Genomic DNA, 21455 nt, shown 5'->3' on the forward strand with positions numbered 1-21455 from the left:
GATAATGTTTTCTCATCTAAGTTAATTTGACGAGCCTTTTAACCACGATGCTACTGTATCCATAGCTGAGGTTGCGACCGGCCCCAAATCAGCCGCTTTATCCTTTACTGTGGTGGCAGCTGTTGCGGCGGCCGGCCCCAACTTAGCCGCTCCCTCCTTAACCGAGGAGGCGGCCGGCCCCAGCACACTTTTGTCGAACTCCGACACGTACTTAGCTGCTTCCGGCCCCAACTTAGCCGCTCCCTCCTTAACCGCGGAGGCGGCCGGCGCCAGCACACTTTTGTCGAACTCCGACGCGTACCTAGCTGCTTCGACCATAGCTTCCTTTGCCGCCGGCCCGCTCAGCTTCCCCTCCACGTCGTCCATCACACTGGACGCTTCGGACCCTCCGATGTCATCGAAAAACTCATCCGACCACGGCGACTGAGAGGGAGAGCTAATGGGGCCGTATATAGGCGATGCGGCTAGGTTGCTTAGGCCCTTTTTGGGGGAGAGTCGAGACATTGCAACGGGTTTATGGCGGTAGTGGCGGGAAGCATGAGGGGCATGTTGAGGTGATTCGTCGGGCGCGAGCTGGGGTGATGCGTCGGGGTCGGGGATGAGACGTCTTGCCTTGCAGACGGAGAAGGCGAGGCAGATGAGTAGTAGGAAAAGGATTACATTCTTGCAAGATTCCATAATTGTTGTAGTTTGGGAAGAAACTAGGTTTCTTGGAGTTGATATAAGGAGAGGGAGGCTGTTTTGATTGGTTAGTTGTGAGTGAAAATAGGATTAACCATTCCTAAATAAGGGGTTGACTCCTATGGACTAAATGATTTGTCTTCCTTGTAATAAGATCATCCACAAATGGCAAATCACAAGAATAATTGAAGGACTATGTTACATTTCATTATTGGGTTTATTGAATTGACACTCAAGGATAGATAACAGCATAGATTCAATAAGTGAAACAAGAGAAGCTTCCTAACAAAGTGCACACATGATACGATTGAGTACATAGATACGATGATCGAAACGAGACAAGCTTTCTAACCGCGCTGATAGTCTAGTCATGGCTCTTCACGACAGTTACTGGACAAGAAGCGTTGTTCACGACAAAGTTGCTAACGCTGCCCATGATAATCCTGCAAAATCGACCAAAAATGCGTATATGACAAGCGCAAAATGCGAGCGAAACTTCAAGATTTAGAAGAAAAACTTGAAGAATGAATTGGACCTTTTGAGCTTGCCAAGGCCTCGGTTCCCAATAAGAATGGAGTCAAGTGGAATGTTATCAACGGCCTCAACGAGCTTCTCACGAGCATCTCCCCAGTAGATTTTCAAGACCACGATGATCTGATTTACGAGCATAAGATGATTGAAACATCAAACATAGATGTGGAAATTAGTTACTAAGAGGTTGCTGAAATTACCCCATGCTGTCTTGCAGCAGTAGAGACGATATCCAACGTTTCAGCATCCGGGCTAACACCGTATTTCTTCATGAGATGGGGCTCTGAGAACTCGCTCAATGGAATCAAAGCTGACAAAACCCACAAATTTTGAAACTAGTAAGCAAGCCACAGCAGAACCAAACTGCATAAAAATGTGATCTTGAAAGATCAAGATTGGGGCTTAAACAGATACAATTACACAAATCCAATCCCATAAAACCCAATTACCTTACAATCCTGAAAGAAGAAACTATAAAAGGTAAAAATCATGTGTTGTTACAAGATTAAACTAATGAGCAAACCACATCAGAACCCAAACTACATAAAAATGTGTTCTTGAAAGATCAAGAACGGGTTTCAACAGAGAAAGTTACATAAATCCAATTCCCTTACAACCTTGAAAGAAGAAACTATAAAAGGTAAAAAACCATGTGTTATTACAACATCAAGAAACAGAGTGACAATCTGAAACAAATCCCATCAAGCCCTTTCAATAGACAGCGGCAGATCATTGATCAACACTCGATTAAATAGCCCAAAATCGTTAATTGTTATAAACAAAATCTCACCTTCACGAAACACAACATCGCCAACTACAAATAAAAAATCACAAAATGCTCATAACTCAAACAATCACAGAATCAAACAAGTTAGAGAGAGAGAGAGCATACGAGAGCCAGTGGCCTCCCAGAGCTGCATCTCGCCTTCCTCATAGTTGCCTTCGGGGCTGACGGAGATGAGAATGAGGTGATCGCCGCTCCGGGCAACGTTATCAACGGCCCACTTCAATGCTTTCTTGCTGCACGGTGAGAAGTCCACGGCCACCCCAATTCTTCTGCAATCTGCCATCTCTCTCTCTCTCTCTCTCTCTCTCTCTCTCTCAGAAACGTGTACTGGACAGGATATGGATGTTAGTGTGCGTTGTTTCAAGTCAAGACAAGAACACAACTGTATCAAATTCTAATCATGGATGATGATGCTGCATATCGTCTTTACTCTCTGGCCGTTGGATTCCGGACTCACCATCCCACATCGACGGCTATAATTTGATCCTTGGTTTTGATTTATTGATTAATTTTGACTTTTCAAAAATAAATTATGTAAATTTATGGTGCTTGTGTGCATGTGTAATGCACTAGTGTAGACTAGAATGTGTAGTGTTCTATTTTCTTCCATGTGATCTTTCAATTTTATATTTGAACACATAAAATCAGTTGAGTTGGATCTCGAAAAGCTCGTGGTATGGGGAATTTGATTTTTCCAAATAAGAAGGGTTGTGCTTGTATTTTATGCAGAGGAGAAATTGAGTTTTATAAATTTTCATCCTTAAAGCAACGCCATTAATTCCTACTGAAAAAAAAAGGGAGAGGGGTGGAATATAATGGGTAACTAAGACATTTTTGTCTAGAAATTTAGGATAAAAAAGCATCAAGTGTTGGCTAGAAAAGAATGTGGAGTAATGTGAGATTAAATGCAATGCGCTATAACTCATTCCAACTTTAAACTTACATTTTTTGTGGCGTTTTTGGTTATACCATTATTTTACTATTACTATTGGGTTTTATTGGAAGATACTAGTAATTTATAATGTATGAAAGTGAAAATCTAAAAAGTGGTACAAGAAAAAAATATTTAACTATAGGTTTTTAGAATATTAAAAAATAATTCAGAACTCGAAAACTAAATAGTTAAGAATAAAAGCAAGGGGTAATTTGAAGGCCTGTTGAAGCAAACTATTAATTCATAGATTGCTTCCAAATAAATGAATTGTCTCTAAGGGGCCAAAATTAAAAGTTTGTAAGTGTTTACATTGCATTTATTAGCTGCATTATTTCGTTGAATTTAATGAGCAAAAAAAGCATATATATACACAATATAAATGGGTGTCGGTTACATTTTCTTTCAATGATAAAATTTGTTGACATCATTATTGAATGCATCATATGATTTACTACTATCATTTAATCTCATTCCCGTGAGTTTCAAAGATGCGGGAATATAAATCTTTTGTAATTTTTCCATTTTTTTGTTTTAAATTTTTAATAATATAATAAAAAAAAATTGCTCCAAAAGCAAAATATGTTGTATTTTCTAAAATTGCCATAGAAGAAAATAAACCGTCGGTGCATCCATTGTGATACTTCATACTTAGGAATATCATAAATCATAATATAAATATTTGATGGTCGAAAAATGACAGTATGAAACTACTAAAAACATGATACACGGATTATTATTAGTATTATTTTTTAACGAATGCTACACGTTGATTCAACGTAATTTTGCTACATTCAACTGAATGGAGTCGTTTGTTATATAATGATGTGACGCTATCAAATAAAACAAAGCACAAGATTTCAAGATCTTGAAATTAAATGGTTTATATGATTAATAATTATTCTTTTACTTTAATTAATGATTTTACTCTAAAAACATTATTCTTTCTCGGTGCTATGACAAATTGATGTAAATTAGTGGTTGTTTAAATATCTTTATCATATTCATTGTTTTAGGTGATTGGAATGAAGTTGGTAACAGAATCCAGCTAGCTCTAATATAAATTATTTTAACTTTTCTATAACTTCACAATTCACTATTCAGTAGCGGAACTAAACTTTTACCCTAGGTCCAATTAATCATAGTTTTATTGACTTATTAGAACTTTAAAATTTTAATTAGAAATAAATAATAATTTCAATATGAATATAACCATTTTGAATCTCATTGCATGTAGTTTAAATGTTAGTACTCAGGAATCAGGATAATTCAAAACTTATGATATTACAATTTGTTTTAAATGCAATGTTTTTGAAAACATCTATTTAAACTTATGGTGAAACAGAAATAATTTCCCTATTAAAATCACTTCACTTATTGATCCCAAATGAGTTATTGGTGTTTAGAAGGGAGAAAAATACATCAATTATTTATTTGAGTGAGGTGATTTCAACCAGATGAGTTCTAATAACCATCTTGAGTGTATTAACGTTTGTGTTTGCGTGAATTCGATGATTAGAAAACTTCATTTGATCTGATACAATGTTATTGGAGGAGCACCAACCAAAATTTGACATATGGTGTTGTTCGACATGTTACTTTCATCGTATGTAACCTTGTACGATATACTTTGTAACATCAGATTAATTTGATTGTTTACTAGTAGTACTTATAAAATAACAATATAATTATCGTCATAATAATAATACGCCTTGGTTTATCCTAATACTCATGAAATAAGTATTTTTTTAAATATTTTATGTAGCATTATTTACAAAATAAAAAAATGATAATGTTGATTCATATAGTTTAGACTAAAGTCCCAAAATGGTCCTTAACATATGACGATTTTTTGATTTTGGTCCAAAATATTATCTTTTGAATTATTCGGTCCTAGACATTTGAAAACAGACCATAATTAGTCCTTTTTGAACTATTATGTTAAAATCTAACAGTCAACGTTTATTTAAGCTATTTGACCGGATTAAAGATTAGGATTAGAATTTTTAATATTTTTGAAAATAATAAACCCTGTTTTGAAGGTGTACCCAACCAAGTCTCCGATGAACTTGAACTCAACCTCCAGAAATTTGGTGGAGCTCCGCCGACTGCTACGCTTGACCTGCAACTACTCCAAGAATCTTCGCCCTAAGTCTTCCAAACACCACCAACCTTCCACAAAACACAAAGCCCACCTGTTGAAGGGCGGAGAGAATAAAACTCCACTAAAGACAAATGGAAATAGTCAATGTAGTGTGCGTTGAGGGAGTTTATGACAGAAGATATTGGATTAGAGGAATGATTTCTCGCCGGATTTGTCAATAAAATCCGCAACACCGCCGCATTCCATGGCAGAGCACTTGCACCGATCTGAGCCATCCGAACGTCAGTAGCGCTTGCCTGGAGAGCATATGCGTACGCCTTAGCAGCCCCACCTCCTCAGCTTGGCTGACATCCACATCCTAAGCCAGCGCCGAAACGACAGCTCGGTAGGACGATCTGAGGCAGAAAATCCTGCCTGCGCAGTGCGTGGGAGGAACGAGAGCGAACCGATTCGATCCGCGACGCCGCCTAGGCATTCCTCCTCGATGCAATTGAACGTCACCACTAGCGGAAGCGGCTGTGAAGGTTTCTCTCTTTCACAAACAAGCAGTGAATCCGGTGCAGAAAATTTGGTGTCGGATTTTTTATTTTCAGGTTTTATATTTTAAATTATTTTACATTTTTAAGTTTTAGGTTAATTAGTTAATTAGATATTAGCCCTTAATAAAACATAGTTATAACTCTTAATCCGGTCAAAATTGATTTAAATTCCGTTGACTGTCACATTTTAACTATTCCGTCAATTTTGGACTAAATGTGGTCCGATTTCAAATGTGAGGGACCGAATAATTCAAAAGATAATGTTTTGGACCAAAATCAATAAAACGACATAGGTTAAGGATATTTTAAGACTTTAGTCTATAGTTTAACCAATTTTTCATACCCGCAGTCTCCCTATCTCCACGCATCTAATTCCCAACTATGCACCGAGAAACACGCAAATATTTCCCAACTACAAAGTAGGCTGTGATTCGGAATTTGAAATTTCTCCTCCCTCACTAAAAGAGACGTTGCAAGATTTTAACCTTTTCTGTAGCAATTTAATTATTTTCTATGTCACACACACTATTCTATTTTTTAATTTTCTGTTCAAATCCAAATCCATTGTCTCCTCATTTATTGCTCAAACCATCACACTTCTCAGCTCTCTTTCTCTCCAAGAACTTGTTCAACTCTAACGGGAATGGCACATACAATTGATGCTTATTGTTAGGATTCGCACACACAAGGCTTTCACACACTCAATAAGATCACACACACACTCACTGTTGTATGAGATCACACAATGCAGAAAACACACACACTCACACTTTGAGTATTGAAGATGATAAACTTGGAGAGAAAACTGGAAAACTCTTTATTGAAAAACTCTTCTCTAAACTACATACACGGTGAGCTATTTAAAGCTCTATAATCAAGTAGCAACTGCTACTAACTAACTACAAGAAGAATCAAGAAAGCAAGAAGAATAACCGCTACATCTCTGCTAACTAACTGCTGCTCCAACGGCTAGTTCGGCTAGGTTGCTTCTACCTTCTCGGTTCAAGACCGAACTCCTTCCTCGGTTCAAGACCGAACTCCTTCCTCGGCTTACAACCGAACTCCTTCTCGGCTTACAACCGAACTTCCTTACCGAGCTTCCTTACCGCTGAGCTTACCGACTTCTGCCTTCTTCTTCTCGGCTAGTTCCAGGCTAGTTCCAGCTCGGTAAGCCGAGCTTACCGAACTCCTTTCTAGCCGAGCTTCTTCCAACTGAAATGAGCACTCCATTATTACAATTCTCCACCTGAGGGCTCATCTCAGTTCTTGCACAAACATTGATCAATTTCTTGCAATGATCAAACTTGTCTCTACCTAGAGACTTTGTTAGCATGTCAGCCGGATTGTGCAAGGTGTTAATCTTAATCACCTTCACTCTCCCCTTTCCATCTGTATTCAGCTTGGATTTGTCCACCAAAATCCATGTTTTGTTCTTGAGTAAAGACTCTATTTCCTCATTCATGGCTTCAATCCATCTTTCTCTATCTTTACTCTGCATAGCTTCTTTATATGTGAGTGGATCTGCACCATCAATACCTTCAGCTGCACACAGAGCATAATACACAACATCAGAGAACTTTGTTGGTGGCCTTGTTTCTCTTCTAACTCTGTCCCTTGCAAGCTGATAGTCTCTGATAGAGTCTGATATAGACTCACCAGCCTGGTTGCCCTGAGTTGGAGCCTCTTCTTTATCTGAATCAGACTCACTCCCTGAGTCAATAACTCCACCTGCTCCTAGGCCAACCCCCACAGGCTCCACCTTGAAGAAATCACCCTCATCTTCACTGGAGTCCAGCTTATCTTTCAGGTATGGCATCTGATCCTCCAAGAACACCACATCCCTACTCACCAAGACCTTCTGCTTACCGGGCTCAATACACCAGAGCCTATACCCCTTAACACCCCTCTGATACCCCAGCAAGATACATTTCAGAGCCCTAGCTTCAAGCTTACTTTGCCTAGCATGAGCATAGGCCACACACCCAAACACCTTGTATTTTGAGTAGTCACTATGAGCTCCATACCACATGTAATCAGGAGTTTCAGATTTCAGGGCAGTAGATGGGCATTTATTGATGAGATAGGCTGCTGTATACACAGCCTCACCCCAGAATCTGCTGCTCAAACCAGACCCAAGAAGTAGGCACCTCACCCTCTCTAGGATTGTCATATTCATCCTTTCCACAACACCATTTTGCTGAGGATTACCAGGAACAGTCCGGTGCCTCTTCATACCCTTCTCTTTACAAAACAGATCAAACTCAGCAGACAAGAACTCTAGGCCATTGTCTGTCCTTAAGCATTTAACACTTCTACCATTCTCTAGCTCAACCTCCTTACACCATATCTTGAACTTTGTGAGTGTTTCAGATTTTTCTTTAAGAATATATACCCACAACTTTCTTGTATAGTCATCAATGATAGCTAGATAATACTTTCCTCCACCAATTGAACACACCGGTGAAGGCCCCCAAAGATCACTATGTATGTAGTCTAAAGGGGCTGTAGAAGAGTGAATACCTGTAGGATAGGGTGCCTTCTTAGCCTTTCCAAGTATACATTGCTCACAGGGGTCCATCTTGTTGAAATCTCCAGAGATCAGACCCTTCTTGATGAGTTCTTTCAAGCTTCCTTCGGCTGGGTGGCCCAATCTCTTGTGCCATAGCATTATGGAATCATCTGACACTGCATTGCTTTCTCCATCAACAGCCTTAGCCTTCAGATAATAGAGAATATGCTCTCTGTCAGCCTCCATCATCACTGCATCTCCAGATTTCACAAACAATTTTCCTTGACTCATCAATATGGTGAACCCTTTCTGTTCCAGCATTCCCAATGAGATGAGGTTCCTCTTTACTTCTGGAATATACCTCACCCCAGTTAGGATCTTTATAGAGCCATCTTGTAGGCTTAGCTTTACCTTCCCTATTCCTTTGATCTGACAAATGTGATTATTACCAAGAACAACCGTACCCGATGCTTCTTGAAGATCATGAAACCAGCTTCTATTTGGGCACATATGGAAGCTGCACCCCGAGTCCATTATCCACCTATGACTGACCCCACTATCACTGATATTCATGAGTTGAGCCGGGGGATCAGCACTCTCCACACAATCAGATTGATTGTGTCCCTCAGAGGCCATCTTTCTCTTCCATGCATGACAATCTTTCTTCAAATGTCCAGGTTTCTTGCACCAATAGCAAGCTCTGGTTTCCTTCTGAGCATCAGAACTTGAGGGTTTAGGGCCCTCAAACTTCTTCTTGAAGTTCTGCTTCTTGAACTTCTTCACATTCAAGGCCTCTGCAGCTTGAACATTGGAGCTTGCAGAGCCTCTGTTGGCTGTCTTCTGGAGTTCTTTGGCCATCAAGGCTGAATAGACTTCTGCATAGGTGATAGGTTTATCTCTTCCATAGATAATTGCATCACTTAGCTGGTCATACGAGCTAGGCAAGGCATTCAATGTGAGAATGGCCTTATCCTCATCTGAGATCTTGACATCAACAGATCCCAGGTCATCAATGATCTTGTTGAACTCCTCTAGCTGCTCAATGATGGACCTATCTCCAGAAAAACTATAGGCATACAGCCTCTTCTTGAGATACAGCCGGTTAGCCAAGGATTTGGCCAAGTAAACTTCATCTAACTTGTCCAAGATCTCCACCGCAGTCTTGGCTTCTTGAACTTCCCTCAAGACCTTATCTCCAAGGCACAGAATCACTGCAGAATGTGCCTTGAGCTGCATTTCCTCCATCTTTGCCTGAGCTTTTTCATCAAGCACTGGAGCCTTTCCTTTCTCCTCTGGTTTTGCAAGAACTGCCGCCAAGCCTTGTTGAATTAAAACCGCCTTCATCTTCATCTTCCACAGGCCATAATCATTCTTGCCTGTGAACTTTTCTGCATCAAGCCTTGCTGCCATCTCTGAAACCGTTTGATCCTCTGCAAATCAGCTTCAATATCCCTTTCCCACAGACGGCGCCACTTGTTAGGATTCGCACACACAAGGCTTTCACACACTCAATAAGATCACACACACACTCACTGTTGTATGAGATCACACAATGCAGAAAACACACACACTCACACTTTGAGTATTGAAGATGATAAACTTGGAGAGAAAACTGGAAAACTCTTTATTGAAAAACTCTTCTCTAAACTACATACACGGTGAGCTATTTAAAGCTCTATAATCAAGTAGCAACTGCTACTAACTAACTACAAGAAGAATCAAGAAAGCAAGAAGAATAACCGCTACATCTCTGCTAACTAACTGCTGCTCCAACGGCTAGTTCGGCTAGGTTGCTTCTACCTTCTCGGTTCAAGACCGAACTCCTTCCTCGGTTCAAGACCGAACTCCTTCCTCGGCTTACAACCGAACTCCTTCTCGGCTTACAACCGAACTTCCTTACCGAGATTCCTTACCGCTGAGCTTACCGACTTCTGCCTTCTTCTTCTCGGCTAGTTCCAGGCTAGTTCCAGCTCGGTAAGCCGAGCTTACCGAACTCCTTTCTAGCCGAGCTTCTTCCAACTGAAATGAGCACTCCATTATTACACTTATGTTGTTATGCAACAAGGGAGAGTTCAACAAGTTTTGATTTTTTGAAGTGGGCTGTGTGAGTTTTCTTGATTCACATTGCTTTTTTGAGTTTTTGTCTGAATTTTATGTTGGAAAGGTCTGGTTTTCGGTTGCTTGTGATCTTATCTAATACTAGGTGAATTGTGCTTCATTTTCTATAATTGCATTTGAGCTCCATTTTAGCTTGATCATTGTGTGATGTGATCTGAATTTAGCACGAGCAGTTTAGTATTTAGAAATACTGCAGTGTGAATCCATTTTTTCTACGATCAAATTCAGTTGAAAAACACATTTTTATTTCTTTCTTTCTTTCATTATAGTGGTCAATGCCACTGTAGCTACTTGCCTGTTTCTCTAGGAGGAGCTATATCAGTTTAGAATATAGGAGTATTAGATCAATATTGTTGACAAATTGTTCTCTTTAAAAGATTCTTCTTTTGACCGGTAATGATAATCATGTGGATCCAACTCTGGTGGATTATCCTTCTTTTACAATAGGTTTAGAAAATGCAATAATATAAATATAAAAAGATTTAGAAAATGCATAAAGATAACAGCACTGACATTGCAAAGCACCGCATTAAGCACAGACTTTTCAGGGAAGAAAATGGCTTTTGGGATGAAGCTTGATATTTGTATAGATTTGGAAATATTTTGAAAAACAGTTCTGAACTACTCCGTTTACTTTGTTTTGTACATCAAGGATACAGCTTTTATTAGCTCTGTAATAGGCTATAGAAATCCTTTTGTACATTTAAGGCATGCCTACAAAGTGCAGCTATTTTCATACTGTGATTTTTTAATATTGGACTGCTGGTTGAAAGGATGTAGTATGATAACTGTTGTCCAATTCTGCAATTATCATTTGATTACCATATTAATATTCCTTTCTATGATTTGATAATGAGAGATTACCATGTACAACTATTCGGGGGCTGTAATTTGTTATACTGGTTTTCAAGAGAGATCTTGAATGCATTTGTCACTGTCACAAATATTTGGAGCTCAAGAATGTGGTGATGTGAGATTTTTCTGTTTCTACTCCGAGCTTAGTTTGAAATGTTTCTCATTCTTGTTGTTGGTAATTTAGTTTGAAAACTAATGTTAGCGACTTGCCAGTATGGGGATTGAGAACCAATGCTCCAAAGGTGGGAATTATATTGGTGGCTTCCTCCAGATGTTTGATTGGAATGCTAATTCTAGGAAGAAGCTGTTTTCAAGCAAGTCAGAAGTAACCGGTACGATGGATGTTTGATGGAAGTAACCAATGCTAAATTTGGCACATTTCCTTTCCTCTGTGCATAACCTCCACATGTGTATCAGTGTATGTATGTCTACAAAATTTCATTCCTGACTTGAAATGGACTAAATGCTCATTGATGTAGAGAAATCCAAACAGAATAAAAGATGTGATGGGAATTCGCCAAGGACGCATCTTTCCATGGTAAGGATGCTGACAAAAATGGAATGTTGTTTGTTTCTGATTTAAGAATTCAAAGATCCTTTTTTCTTCTGTATTTAGATAGAAATGGATGAAAAGGCGGCCGTATCCAGTGTAGGAGGAAGCAGTGATCAAAGCTGCGCTTCATCCCTAGTTGATGAAGACTTTTATGGGACGAAGGCGCCTGGAGTTGTTGCAAGGCTGATGGGATTGGATTCCTTGCCTAAATCCAGCATGCCGGAGCCTTACTCCACTCCACTTTTCAGCTCTAGCTCATTTCGTGATGCTTATTACCTAACCAAAAACAGTGAAAACCCTCAGGAAAGCCGTCTGCAGGGTTTGTATAACCGCAATGAAATGGAGCTCAACTATCCAAGGGTGATACACAAGCCTATTGAGAAATTTCAAACTGAAACCTTGCCACCTAAATCAGCTAAATCAATTCCAATCACACACCATAAACTTCTCTCTCCTATAAAAAGTGCTAACTTTATCCCACCTAAGGATGCTGCTCACATAATGGAAGCAGCAGCAAGGATTATTGAGCCAGGACCATCTCATTTGAGTACAAAGACGAAGCTGCCTCCGGTAGGAGCTTCTTCAGTCCCTTTAAGAATAAGGGGTTTGAAGGAGAAGGCTGAAGCAGCACAAAAACCATCAAAGATTTTTGAAGGTTCTCGAAGAAAAGCTGAATCCAGTCTCAGGGGAAACACAATGGTTAAGAGCTGGAATGGATCAGTTGGTGCAATGGCAATAAGGGTAATGCCTGACTCGGATGGAACATCGTCTAATGGTGTGAAAAGTAATGGAAAGACTATTTCTCTGGCTTTACAGGCAAAGGCCAATGTTCAGAAGAGAGTGGGCTTAAGTTTGAATGGCAACAAGAATATTGTTAGCCAGAAAGATTTGTGTGAGCTCAGTCCCAATCATCCCTTGAAAAGCCAATCGACTACAAGCAGTCCTAATCATCCCTTCAAAAGCCAGTCGACTACACTAAGTCCCAATCATCCTTTGAAAAGCCATTCGACTACACTAAGTCCCAATCATCCTTTGAAAAGCCAGTCGACTGCACAGAAGAGTACGACAAAGAAACAATCTATGCAAAATGGTTCAAGTGTGCTACAGCAGAACAATCAGAAGCAAAACTGCATTGTTGATAGAGGAAAGTTGTCTTCAAAATGCAACTCTAAAGGAGGAAAAACCACCCCCAGTGGAGAATCTTTGTCCACTAGGCAACGAAATTCTAGCAAAGTTTCCAGCAACTCTCGAGTTAATTTGAGGAAGTTGAGCTCAGAGGTTATAGACGAAAAACGAGAAGCATTGCCTTCTTGCAAAGAAAGAGTTACTAGCAAGAAACGGTCTGTAGATGGGAGTTACCACTTGGGTAAAAATCAAGCTGTTAAAAACTTGCAGATGGATAGAAGTGGGAAAGTCATCCAATCTAGGGATATTACAGATAGGCAGAGTAGTTGGGATCAAGAAAGTGGAGCGAATGGAACGGATGTCGTTTCATTTACTTTCAAATCTCCAATGACACGATTGGCGTCAGATTCTCTTAGGCCCGGAGAGGCAGGGGAAACTTGTAAGATCTTGTCAGCAGGCTATCAAAGTAAAAGATCTGATGATATGAGTGGTTCGAGATTTTCTTTCTGTGGAAATAATGTTAAGGGAGGTGATGCATTAAACACTCTTTTGGAGCAAAAACTAAAAGAATTGGCTGATAAGGTAGAATTCTCCCCACAAAATTCCTGAACGGATTCTAATGATATGATGCCTAGTTGTGAGGCCTCAGTGAGCTTAGGTATGTCAGAATCATGTAATGCCAAAGATGGGGCTCACACTGTTGATATGGTAAGCCAACCTAACTCTAATTCATGTTTTATATTCCAGCATTTAAGGTTATAATGACTGAAGAATTTGTGTAGTGACTTATGAGAAAGGGAAGTTCGTCATAATTCTCACTTAGTATTATATAAAAGCTAATCATATAAATCCAATGTTATGATTAGGTGGGGCTAGAAGAAACACGAATTAGCGATGGTAATATATCTAGAGCCAGAAAGTTACTCGACCGCAGGCTTCCTAGTTCAATTTCAGTTCTTGAACATTCTTCATTTCCAGACAGTTGCAGTTCGTCAGATACTGCCGACAGTAATAGCACTAGAGGTACGAGCCTAAGGCTACTACTCATGTTTGTTTGCTTCATTACATCAATAAACTCAGTTTTCATTTTGATTTCAGGCAGCAAGCAGTGTTCATCAATCCACACTACGGAAGAGCTAGACTCTTTTTCCTCAAAGACGTATCTTGCAGATGAACCCGATGCTGAGTTATCAGACTCAGCTTCATCAACTTCTATTGAAACTGTGCCAAAAAGGAAAGAGATCATTTTAGCCTCAACTGACAACGTGAGTCGTAGAAGGTGGGAATTCAAGTATGTGAAGGAGATGCTATCCAATATAGAGCTGAAGTTCAAGGACTATGCAGTAGGCAGAACTCAAGGCATAGTAAACCCTCGTCTTTTTAATCAGCTAGAAAGCTGCAATCAGTTCTTGAGTAACGGTGTTGAGATTCCTGTGATAGACCAAAGAGTTTTGTTCGACTGTGTTAGTGAATGCTTAAACCTGAGGTGCAGACAATTTGTTGGCGGTGGATACAGATCGTTGGCTAAAGGTCTGTCGTTGGTTAGACAAGAGGGGACATTTGCTCAAGAAGTCCACAGAGAAATCTCTGGTTGGAATGCAAACATTGGAGATTCCATGATAGATGAACTTGTAGATAAGGACATGAGCAATCAATATGGTAGATGGGTCGACTTTGATATCGAAGCATTTGAACTTGGGACACAGATTCAGTCCCAGATTCTTAATTCTTTGATAGATGAAGTTGTAGCTGATATACATTGATGCTTAAGCAAATCATACCCTTCAACTTGAATTGTAGTTATTCTTCATTTATCTATTTCGATAAAATTGATTATTCTTATAACGTAAACATTTGCCTCATTGCAATCAATCATGCTTATTTATTCAAAAACGCATGAATCTTGCATTCCACCAATGCTGTGAAGATTCTCACACACACTTCATCTACTTCATGAGAATTTCTATGAAGCGATTGGTGATGAACAAACAAAGAGTGGTAACTATATCCCCACCAAAGACGAAGCTTTCTTTGGTAGGAGCTTCTTCAGTCCCTTTAAGAGCAAGGGATCGGACGGAGAAGGCTATCAGCAGCAGAAAAACCATAAAAAATGTTCAAAAGTTGTCGAAGAAAAGCTTAATCCAATCTATGCAAAAGAAGAGAAAGGACACAAGTTAAAGGAGTATGAATATTTTTCTTAAAGGCAAATAGACATAAATTTGTAATAAGTTAACGGCCATTTCCTATTTCCAATTTTTATTTTTTTACGATTTTCTGATTTAACTAATGACTAAAGTTCATTTATTAGCTATGTATTCTGTATTTGGAATCAAGAACATACCTAATATTCAAATTTGACATTATGAAACAGTTAAAAATGTACTACTCATATTCCACTCATAGTACACATCTAACTGATTCCATAAAACTCGTATAAGTCAGACCTAATCTCTTACGAAGATGGAATATATTTTATTTTCGTGTTAACAATTACTTAAACAAAATAATTACTCCATATTTGACCTCTATTTCATACACTTATCGGTCATGCAGAATCTCTTGTCTTTGAGCTATTTCTATATTCTCCTACTTTCCCTTCAAAAAATTATAATAATACGAGTTGTGGAATATTTTTTTCGATTATCCCAAAGTAATTGAATTATTTTTTTTGTCAAAAACTTTATACTTTACTTTTTTATGCATCATGCTTGATTCCTTGTTTGATTTTCCAAGCAAGTCAAGCCCAGCAGCCATCCAATCCACCTACCTCATCATCACAACCATCCAAAATTGCGGAGAGGCTTCACCTCTTTCAATTTTCTTTTACCTCAGTCAAACTTCTACAGCTAACAAATCACACTCACAACACATTCCCTCGTCTGTTATAATAAATCCCAATCCCGCCTTCCTCATTACGTCTTCCGCTCCGATTCTCGATTCTTGGATCTATTTTCTGGGTGCCTTTTCTGTGATTCCTATCTATTGTTGGAGAACTGGAAAAGGTTTGATCGGATCTCTCCCCTTTTCTCTCTTTTTCGATGTTTACGAGGTAGCTCATTCACTGATTTCTCTTCTGCTCAGCTCGGTTCTATTTGAATTTATTTGTAGCCCATCTTTGTGCGAAAAATCAGAGCTTTTTATTGCATTTATATTTTTCACGTGCATGGTTTGGTGGGTTTATGGTTAATGTGGCGTGATCTGTTGTTTGGTGCATTTTTGGTGTGATTTTTTATGTTGCCTTGCATTTGATTTGTTTGAGCTATAGATCTCTGAGTGAGTGATTGATCAAAATTATTTGTATTTGAGCTTATATTGAGACATTGCTAGTTAGGAGGATGCTAGTAGGTGTTTTGTGATGGTTTGGTTATATATTGTCTTTATGTTGGTGATTTGTAGGGATCCATGTATGAATCGAGTCTTTATGTTGGAGATTAGTTTAATTGCGTTTTCTTGGAGCGTAGAACGTCTTGCCAATTGTTTAGTTGAACTTATCAGCAACTTAACTTGCATTTCAATTCATGTGTGATGTATATATATATCCTTGCCTGATTGCAGTTTCAGCAATTTATTAGTGAATAACTCTAGATGTTACACTTGGACAATTTTTCTTGTTTTCGCCAAAGATTCTTCGTAATGAAAGAAAATAGGATTCTTTATTTGTGTTTAAGAATTTCGAATTTATTATTCTTTTGATTATTTTAATTTTCTTTATCAAAATGTGAGTTTGAAAATTTGGTTTTTGCGTTTTTGAGGAATTGAGTTGGGGTTTTTATAATAGAAGAAGTAGATTTTTTACACAGTAACATCCCACGCAAAATGAGATGTGATTTGTAATCTAGGATGCTTTCTTGTTCATTTTTAAGAAGTTAGCCAAATGTTCAGTGTGATGCTATGATGTCCATCATGTTTCTGTGGATGATTCTTGCTTTGGCCTTTTTCTACTATCGCGTGGGTAAACAGGGGCTCTTCTGAAGTCACCATGGCGACTGGACAACTTTTCTCGAAAACCACCCAAGCACTGTTTTATAACTACAAGCAGCTCCCGATTCAGCGGATGCTTGATTTTGATTTCCTCTGTGGTATGTCTTTAGTGAAAGATCATGTGACTTCTTATGAAAATTTGAATTCCACTTGTTGTTTAAAAGAGATTGACTGACTTTGCCGTTTTGTGTCTGCTGATTAGGGAGAGAAACACCTTCTGTTGCTGGAATTATAAATCCTGGTTCAGAGGGATTCCAGAAGCTATTTTTTGGTCAGGAGGAAATTGCCATTCCAGTTCACACTGCGTGAGTGCTATTTTCCTTGCTCATTTACTTCTTCTGTAGTAGCTAGTTGGGAGACTATTTTCAACTCTAATGCATTCATTCATTTATTAAAACCAATAATCTAGTCATCATTGCCTAAACGAGGCCTTTTTAGTATCTCACTGATATTTTTATGTTCCTTTCGCAATGAAACAGTATTGAAGCTGCTTGTGCTGCACATCCTACAGCTGATGTCTTCATTAACTTTGCATCATACAGAAGGTTGGCCTTCTTGATTAAGAACATCTTCGACCTCTGTTTCTTGCTTCTTGTGCGATCAGTTACATTATTCAATTTTTTATGCTGCAGTGCTGCTGCTTCATCTATGGCTGCTCTGAAGCAGCCAACCATTAGAGTTGTGGCTATTATTGCTGAAGGTGTCCCTGAGTCAGACACAAAGCAACTGATCGCTTATGCTAAAGCCAACAATAAGGTGTCTAATGTTACTTCATTTTAATGATTCGTCACAAATATATTTCCTTCGTAATGCATCTTGTATGCTTCTTTCTGATTATCAGATATCTGTTCCTAACATAAAGGATCACATTTTTAGGTTGTTATTGGTCCTGCTACTGTTGGAGGTATCCAAGCTGGAGCTTTCAAGATAGGTGACACAGCTGGAACGATCGATAACATAATTCAGTGCAAGCTGTACAGGCCCGGATCTATTGGCTTTGTCTCCAAATCTGTGCGTGATCATATGAGAGATTCCTACTTGCGTTTTGCATATTCATTTAGATATAACGATCTGCTTCAATTAGAATCTTAAACATACTTAATTTGCTCGGATGCATCCTACTAGAATCCTTTTGCTAAAGAACTTTAGCATATGTTTGTAAATCTATTGTGATCTTAAATTACTCTTTTACAGGGTGGTATGTCTAACGAATTGTACAACACCATTGCTAGGGTCACAGATGGAATCTATGAAGGTAAGAAAAATATAAACCTGTTGTAATTTCAGTTATGACTGCGACTGGATTGTAATGTTAGTCTTGAGTTACACAGGCATTGCGATTGGGGGAGATGTGTTCCCTGGATCGACACTCTCTGATCATGTCCTGCGCTTTAATAATATCCCTCAGGTACAGCATATTTCTATCATTTGTAACTTATTCTGTAGAGCTTGGTAATCAGCTAAGAATCCAAAATCTCTCTTAATGGAATTGAACAATGGGGATGATGGTTCATCTTGGTTTCCTCCATTTAACAGGTTAAAATGATCGTTGTTCTTGGAGAACTTGGCGGACGTGATGAATATTCCTTAGTTGAAGCCCTTAAACAGGGGAAAATCAATAAGCCTGTGGTTGCCTGGGTTAGTGGAACATGTGCTACGTTGTTCAAGTCTGAAGTACAATTCGGTCATGCGGTAAGCAAAAATCTTAAGAACATTTTCTCCACGGTGTTGGCTCTATGGGATATCCACAGCTAAAACTTTGATCGTTTTGATAGGGGGCTAAGAGCGGTGGTGAAATGGAGTCTGCACAGGCCAAGAACCAAGCCCTGAGAGAAGCTGGAGCTGCAGTCCCGACCTCTTATGAAGCATTTGAAGGTGCAATTAAGGAAACATTCGAGAAATTGGTGAGTGTCAGGTTATCCGTTTGCTGCTATATTTTTCCATTGTCAGCTGTTGCTGAAATTAGTTTCCAATTCTAGGTTGAGGAAGGCAAAACCACACCAGTCAAGGAGGTTACACCCCCTCAAATACCAGAAGATCTCAACACAGCAATCAAAAGTGGAAAAGTTCGGGCTCCGACGCATATTATTTCCACAATATCTGATGATAGGGGTATTTTTCAGCTAGTCTATGCTTCATTGATGCCAAACAATGTTGTTCCATAGGAATCATATGCTCAGCCTTGACTTCTACTGATTCGCAGGTGAAGAGCCAACCTATGCCGGTGTCCCGATGTCTTCCATTGTCGAACAAGGATTAGGTGTTGGTGATGTCATTTCTTTATTGTGGTTCAAAAGAAGCCTACCTCGTTACTGCACACGTTTTATTGAGGTGATTTATTATGCATTCGCTCCCCCTCCCTTCCTCCCCTGTGATCTTCAACTTTTTACTCAGTATTGCTGTTGGTTTAACAGATTTGCGTCATGCTCTGTGCCGACCATGGTCCTTGCGTCTCTGGTGCTCACAACACCATCGTAACTGCCAGGGCTGGAAAAGACCTAGTCTCTAGTCTTGTTTCGGGTAAGTTTATGTTTGAAATCCGAATTTTTTTCTATCATGTGCCATGAAGAGAGTTCTGTTTCTTTCAAACAATTTGTAAAAAGGTTGCGATGTTTGAGGTTTTCTTTGCCACTAAACACGACTTGACTGCTTCTGAACAGGTTTGTTGACAATTGGTCCGCGATTCGGTGGTGCTATTGATGATGCTGCTCGATACTTCAAGGATGCTTATGATAGGGTTAGTTATGATTCTTGATGAGTTGATATGACAAAAAAGACTCGAAAATATTCATTCTTGAAAGTGGATTCATACGCTGTTTCAGGGCCTTACACCTTATGAATTTGTCGAAAGCATGAAAAAGAAGGGCATTCGCGTCCCTGGTATCGGCCATAGGTACGCACACTATCCTTATCTTGATCATCGAACTCTTCAAACTCGTTACTGAAGTTGGTTCTTTTATGTGTTTCCCCATTGCAAAGAATCAAGAGGGGTGACAACAGAGATAAGAGAGTGGAGTTGCTACAATTGTTTGCACGCACCAACTTCCCATCCGTGAAGTACATGGAGTACGCGGTGGAAGTTGAGACGTACACTCTCTCAAAGGCAAACAATCTAGTCCTCAACGTCGACGGTGCCATTGGTTCCCTATTCCTCGACCTTCTCGCAGGTAGCAGCATGTTCACCAAGCAAGAAATCGACGAAATCGTTGGCATTGGCTACCTCAACGGCCTCTTCGTGCTGGCTCGTTCCATCGGTCTCATCGGGTGAGTTTACACTATCAGTTCTTTAACTATCAACCAATTAACCCTCTTATCATGTCCTAACAATCAATCCATCCATTGCTCGAGTTCAGACACACGTTCGACCAGAAGAGGCTGAAGCAGCCCCTCTACCGCCACCCGTGGGAAGATGTTCTCTACACCAAGTGAAAGAAAAGGCCGGCCAATGCATATTGCCACTGCTAAACTGCAGATCGAGGAACTTTGTGTGTTTTTTTACTAGATTCAGCTCTTTGTCGCTTCTATTTGAAGGGATTCTTGATCTTAAACTTGGATTTATGAATGAATGATCCATTGTTAATTTAATTTTAATTAGAGTATAGCATCTGCAAGATCGATGGGTGGAATATGTGAAAATTGATGAAGTGATGGAGATGAGATAACATAAAGAAGATGGGATTTGGAGTGGTAAGTGTTTGGTGCTGGTGATGGGGTATCAATTATTGTACGACTTCACGTGGGTAGAATGTGGTCTGAAAGAGAAATATGGCCACGATTGATTGTCCCACCACTTTTTTTATTAATAGCTTCTTGTTTTCTTCTTATAACTTATTTCCCACCTATACAACAAAACAAACCACCCAAAACGAAGGCCATGGCTGATATCCATGATAGAGTCAAATCCAGACAAAAACCATGTCTAGATTAGGGAGTATTCTCGTAAGAGATAATCATAGCTAAAATTTTGGTTTTCACGTTGTTAGTTGTTACTCCCTCCGTCCGTCATTAGGAGTCTCATTCATTGGCAGCACGAGTTTTAAGAAATGTTAAGAAAAGTGGGTGGAAAAGAGTTAGTGGAATAGGGGTCTCACTTGTATATATTAGTTTTAAATGAACATGGGGGGAAATAGTTAGTGGAAAATGAGACCCTATTATTATTTATGGTAAAAGTGTACCGAGACTCCTAATCGTGGACGGATTAAAATGGAAAAACGGGGCTCCTATTCGTGGACGGAGGGAGTGTTTGGTAGATAAGATAAAAATAGTAAAATGTTGTAGTCTAGATAGATTATTTGATAATTAACATGTAAATTTTTATAGAATAAAAGAACTTTTGTTAATTTTTATATAAAAAAAAGTTCTTATTACAATTGGTGAGGACGATGAAGGTGGTCCGGTTAATCAGCTTCCACCATGTCAACATTCTAGCTAAAAGATCAAATCAACAAGCCAACAATTCCTCAAATATTATTGTAACGAAACAACAAAATATGAAACCCAAGAAAATAAAGGGGGTCCGGTCAGGCGACATAAATCGTGTCATCATTCTGGCCAAGAAAATCGAACCAACAATCAATCACCAAAAATTCCCTCAACTATCACCAATCAATCACCAAGATAATCGAACCAAAAACCGGCCAAATCAAGATAACTATTGCCACCAAAAAAAGAGATGGCTAAAAGATACTAGCCGAACCCGTAACCACTGTTACGGGCAGTGCACACGATGCCTTTGATAATA

The 21455-nt window shown here is 39.2% G+C and overlaps 3 protein-coding genes across 3 annotated transcripts; 2 read left to right on the forward strand and 1 right to left on the reverse strand.

Annotated features, from left to right (window-relative positions):
* Positions 1 to 863: 863 nt before the first annotated feature.
* Positions 864 to 2369, reverse strand: LOC121772639 (universal stress protein PHOS34-like). The gene is made up of 4 exons (XM_042169823.1): positions 2105 to 2369; positions 1413 to 1522; positions 1217 to 1335; positions 864 to 1124 (listed from the first exon to the last, which is right to left on the reverse strand). The coding sequence occupies exons 1-4, from the start codon at positions 2280 to 2282 to the stop codon at positions 1046 to 1048; spliced, it is 486 nt and encodes a 161-aa protein (XP_042025757.1). The 5' UTR covers positions 2283 to 2369; the 3' UTR covers positions 864 to 1045.
* Positions 2370 to 10703: 8334 nt separating this feature from the next.
* Positions 10704 to 14584, forward strand: LOC121770115. The gene is made up of 5 exons (XM_042166912.1): positions 10704 to 11387; positions 11535 to 11593; positions 11672 to 13339; positions 13600 to 13756; positions 13832 to 14584. The coding sequence occupies exons 1-5, from the start codon at positions 11270 to 11272 to the stop codon at positions 14494 to 14496; spliced, it is 2667 nt and encodes an 888-aa protein (XP_042022846.1). The 5' UTR covers positions 10704 to 11269; the 3' UTR covers positions 14497 to 14584.
* A 902-nt stretch (positions 14585 to 15486) lies between these two features.
* Positions 15487 to 20305, forward strand: LOC121771479 (ATP-citrate synthase beta chain protein 2-like). Its single transcript, XM_042168265.1, has 17 exons — positions 15487 to 15735; positions 16694 to 16812; positions 16917 to 17019; positions 17194 to 17259; positions 17347 to 17470; positions 17591 to 17725; positions 17909 to 17969; positions 18046 to 18122; positions 18251 to 18406; positions 18490 to 18618; positions 18694 to 18826; positions 18918 to 19045; positions 19129 to 19234; positions 19375 to 19451; positions 19537 to 19607; positions 19694 to 19978; positions 20068 to 20305. Exons 2-17 carry the CDS (start codon positions 16713 to 16715, stop codon positions 20141 to 20143), a joined length of 1827 nt encoding a protein of 608 aa, XP_042024199.1. The 5' UTR covers positions 15487 to 15735; positions 16694 to 16712; the 3' UTR covers positions 20144 to 20305.
* The last annotated feature ends 1150 nt before the right edge of the window (positions 20306 to 21455 follow it).

Source organism: Salvia splendens, chromosome 16 (assembly GCF_004379255.2).
Source record: "Salvia splendens isolate huo1 chromosome 16, SspV2, whole genome shotgun sequence".
NCBI lineage: Eukaryota > Viridiplantae > Streptophyta > Magnoliopsida > Lamiales > Lamiaceae > Salvia > Salvia splendens.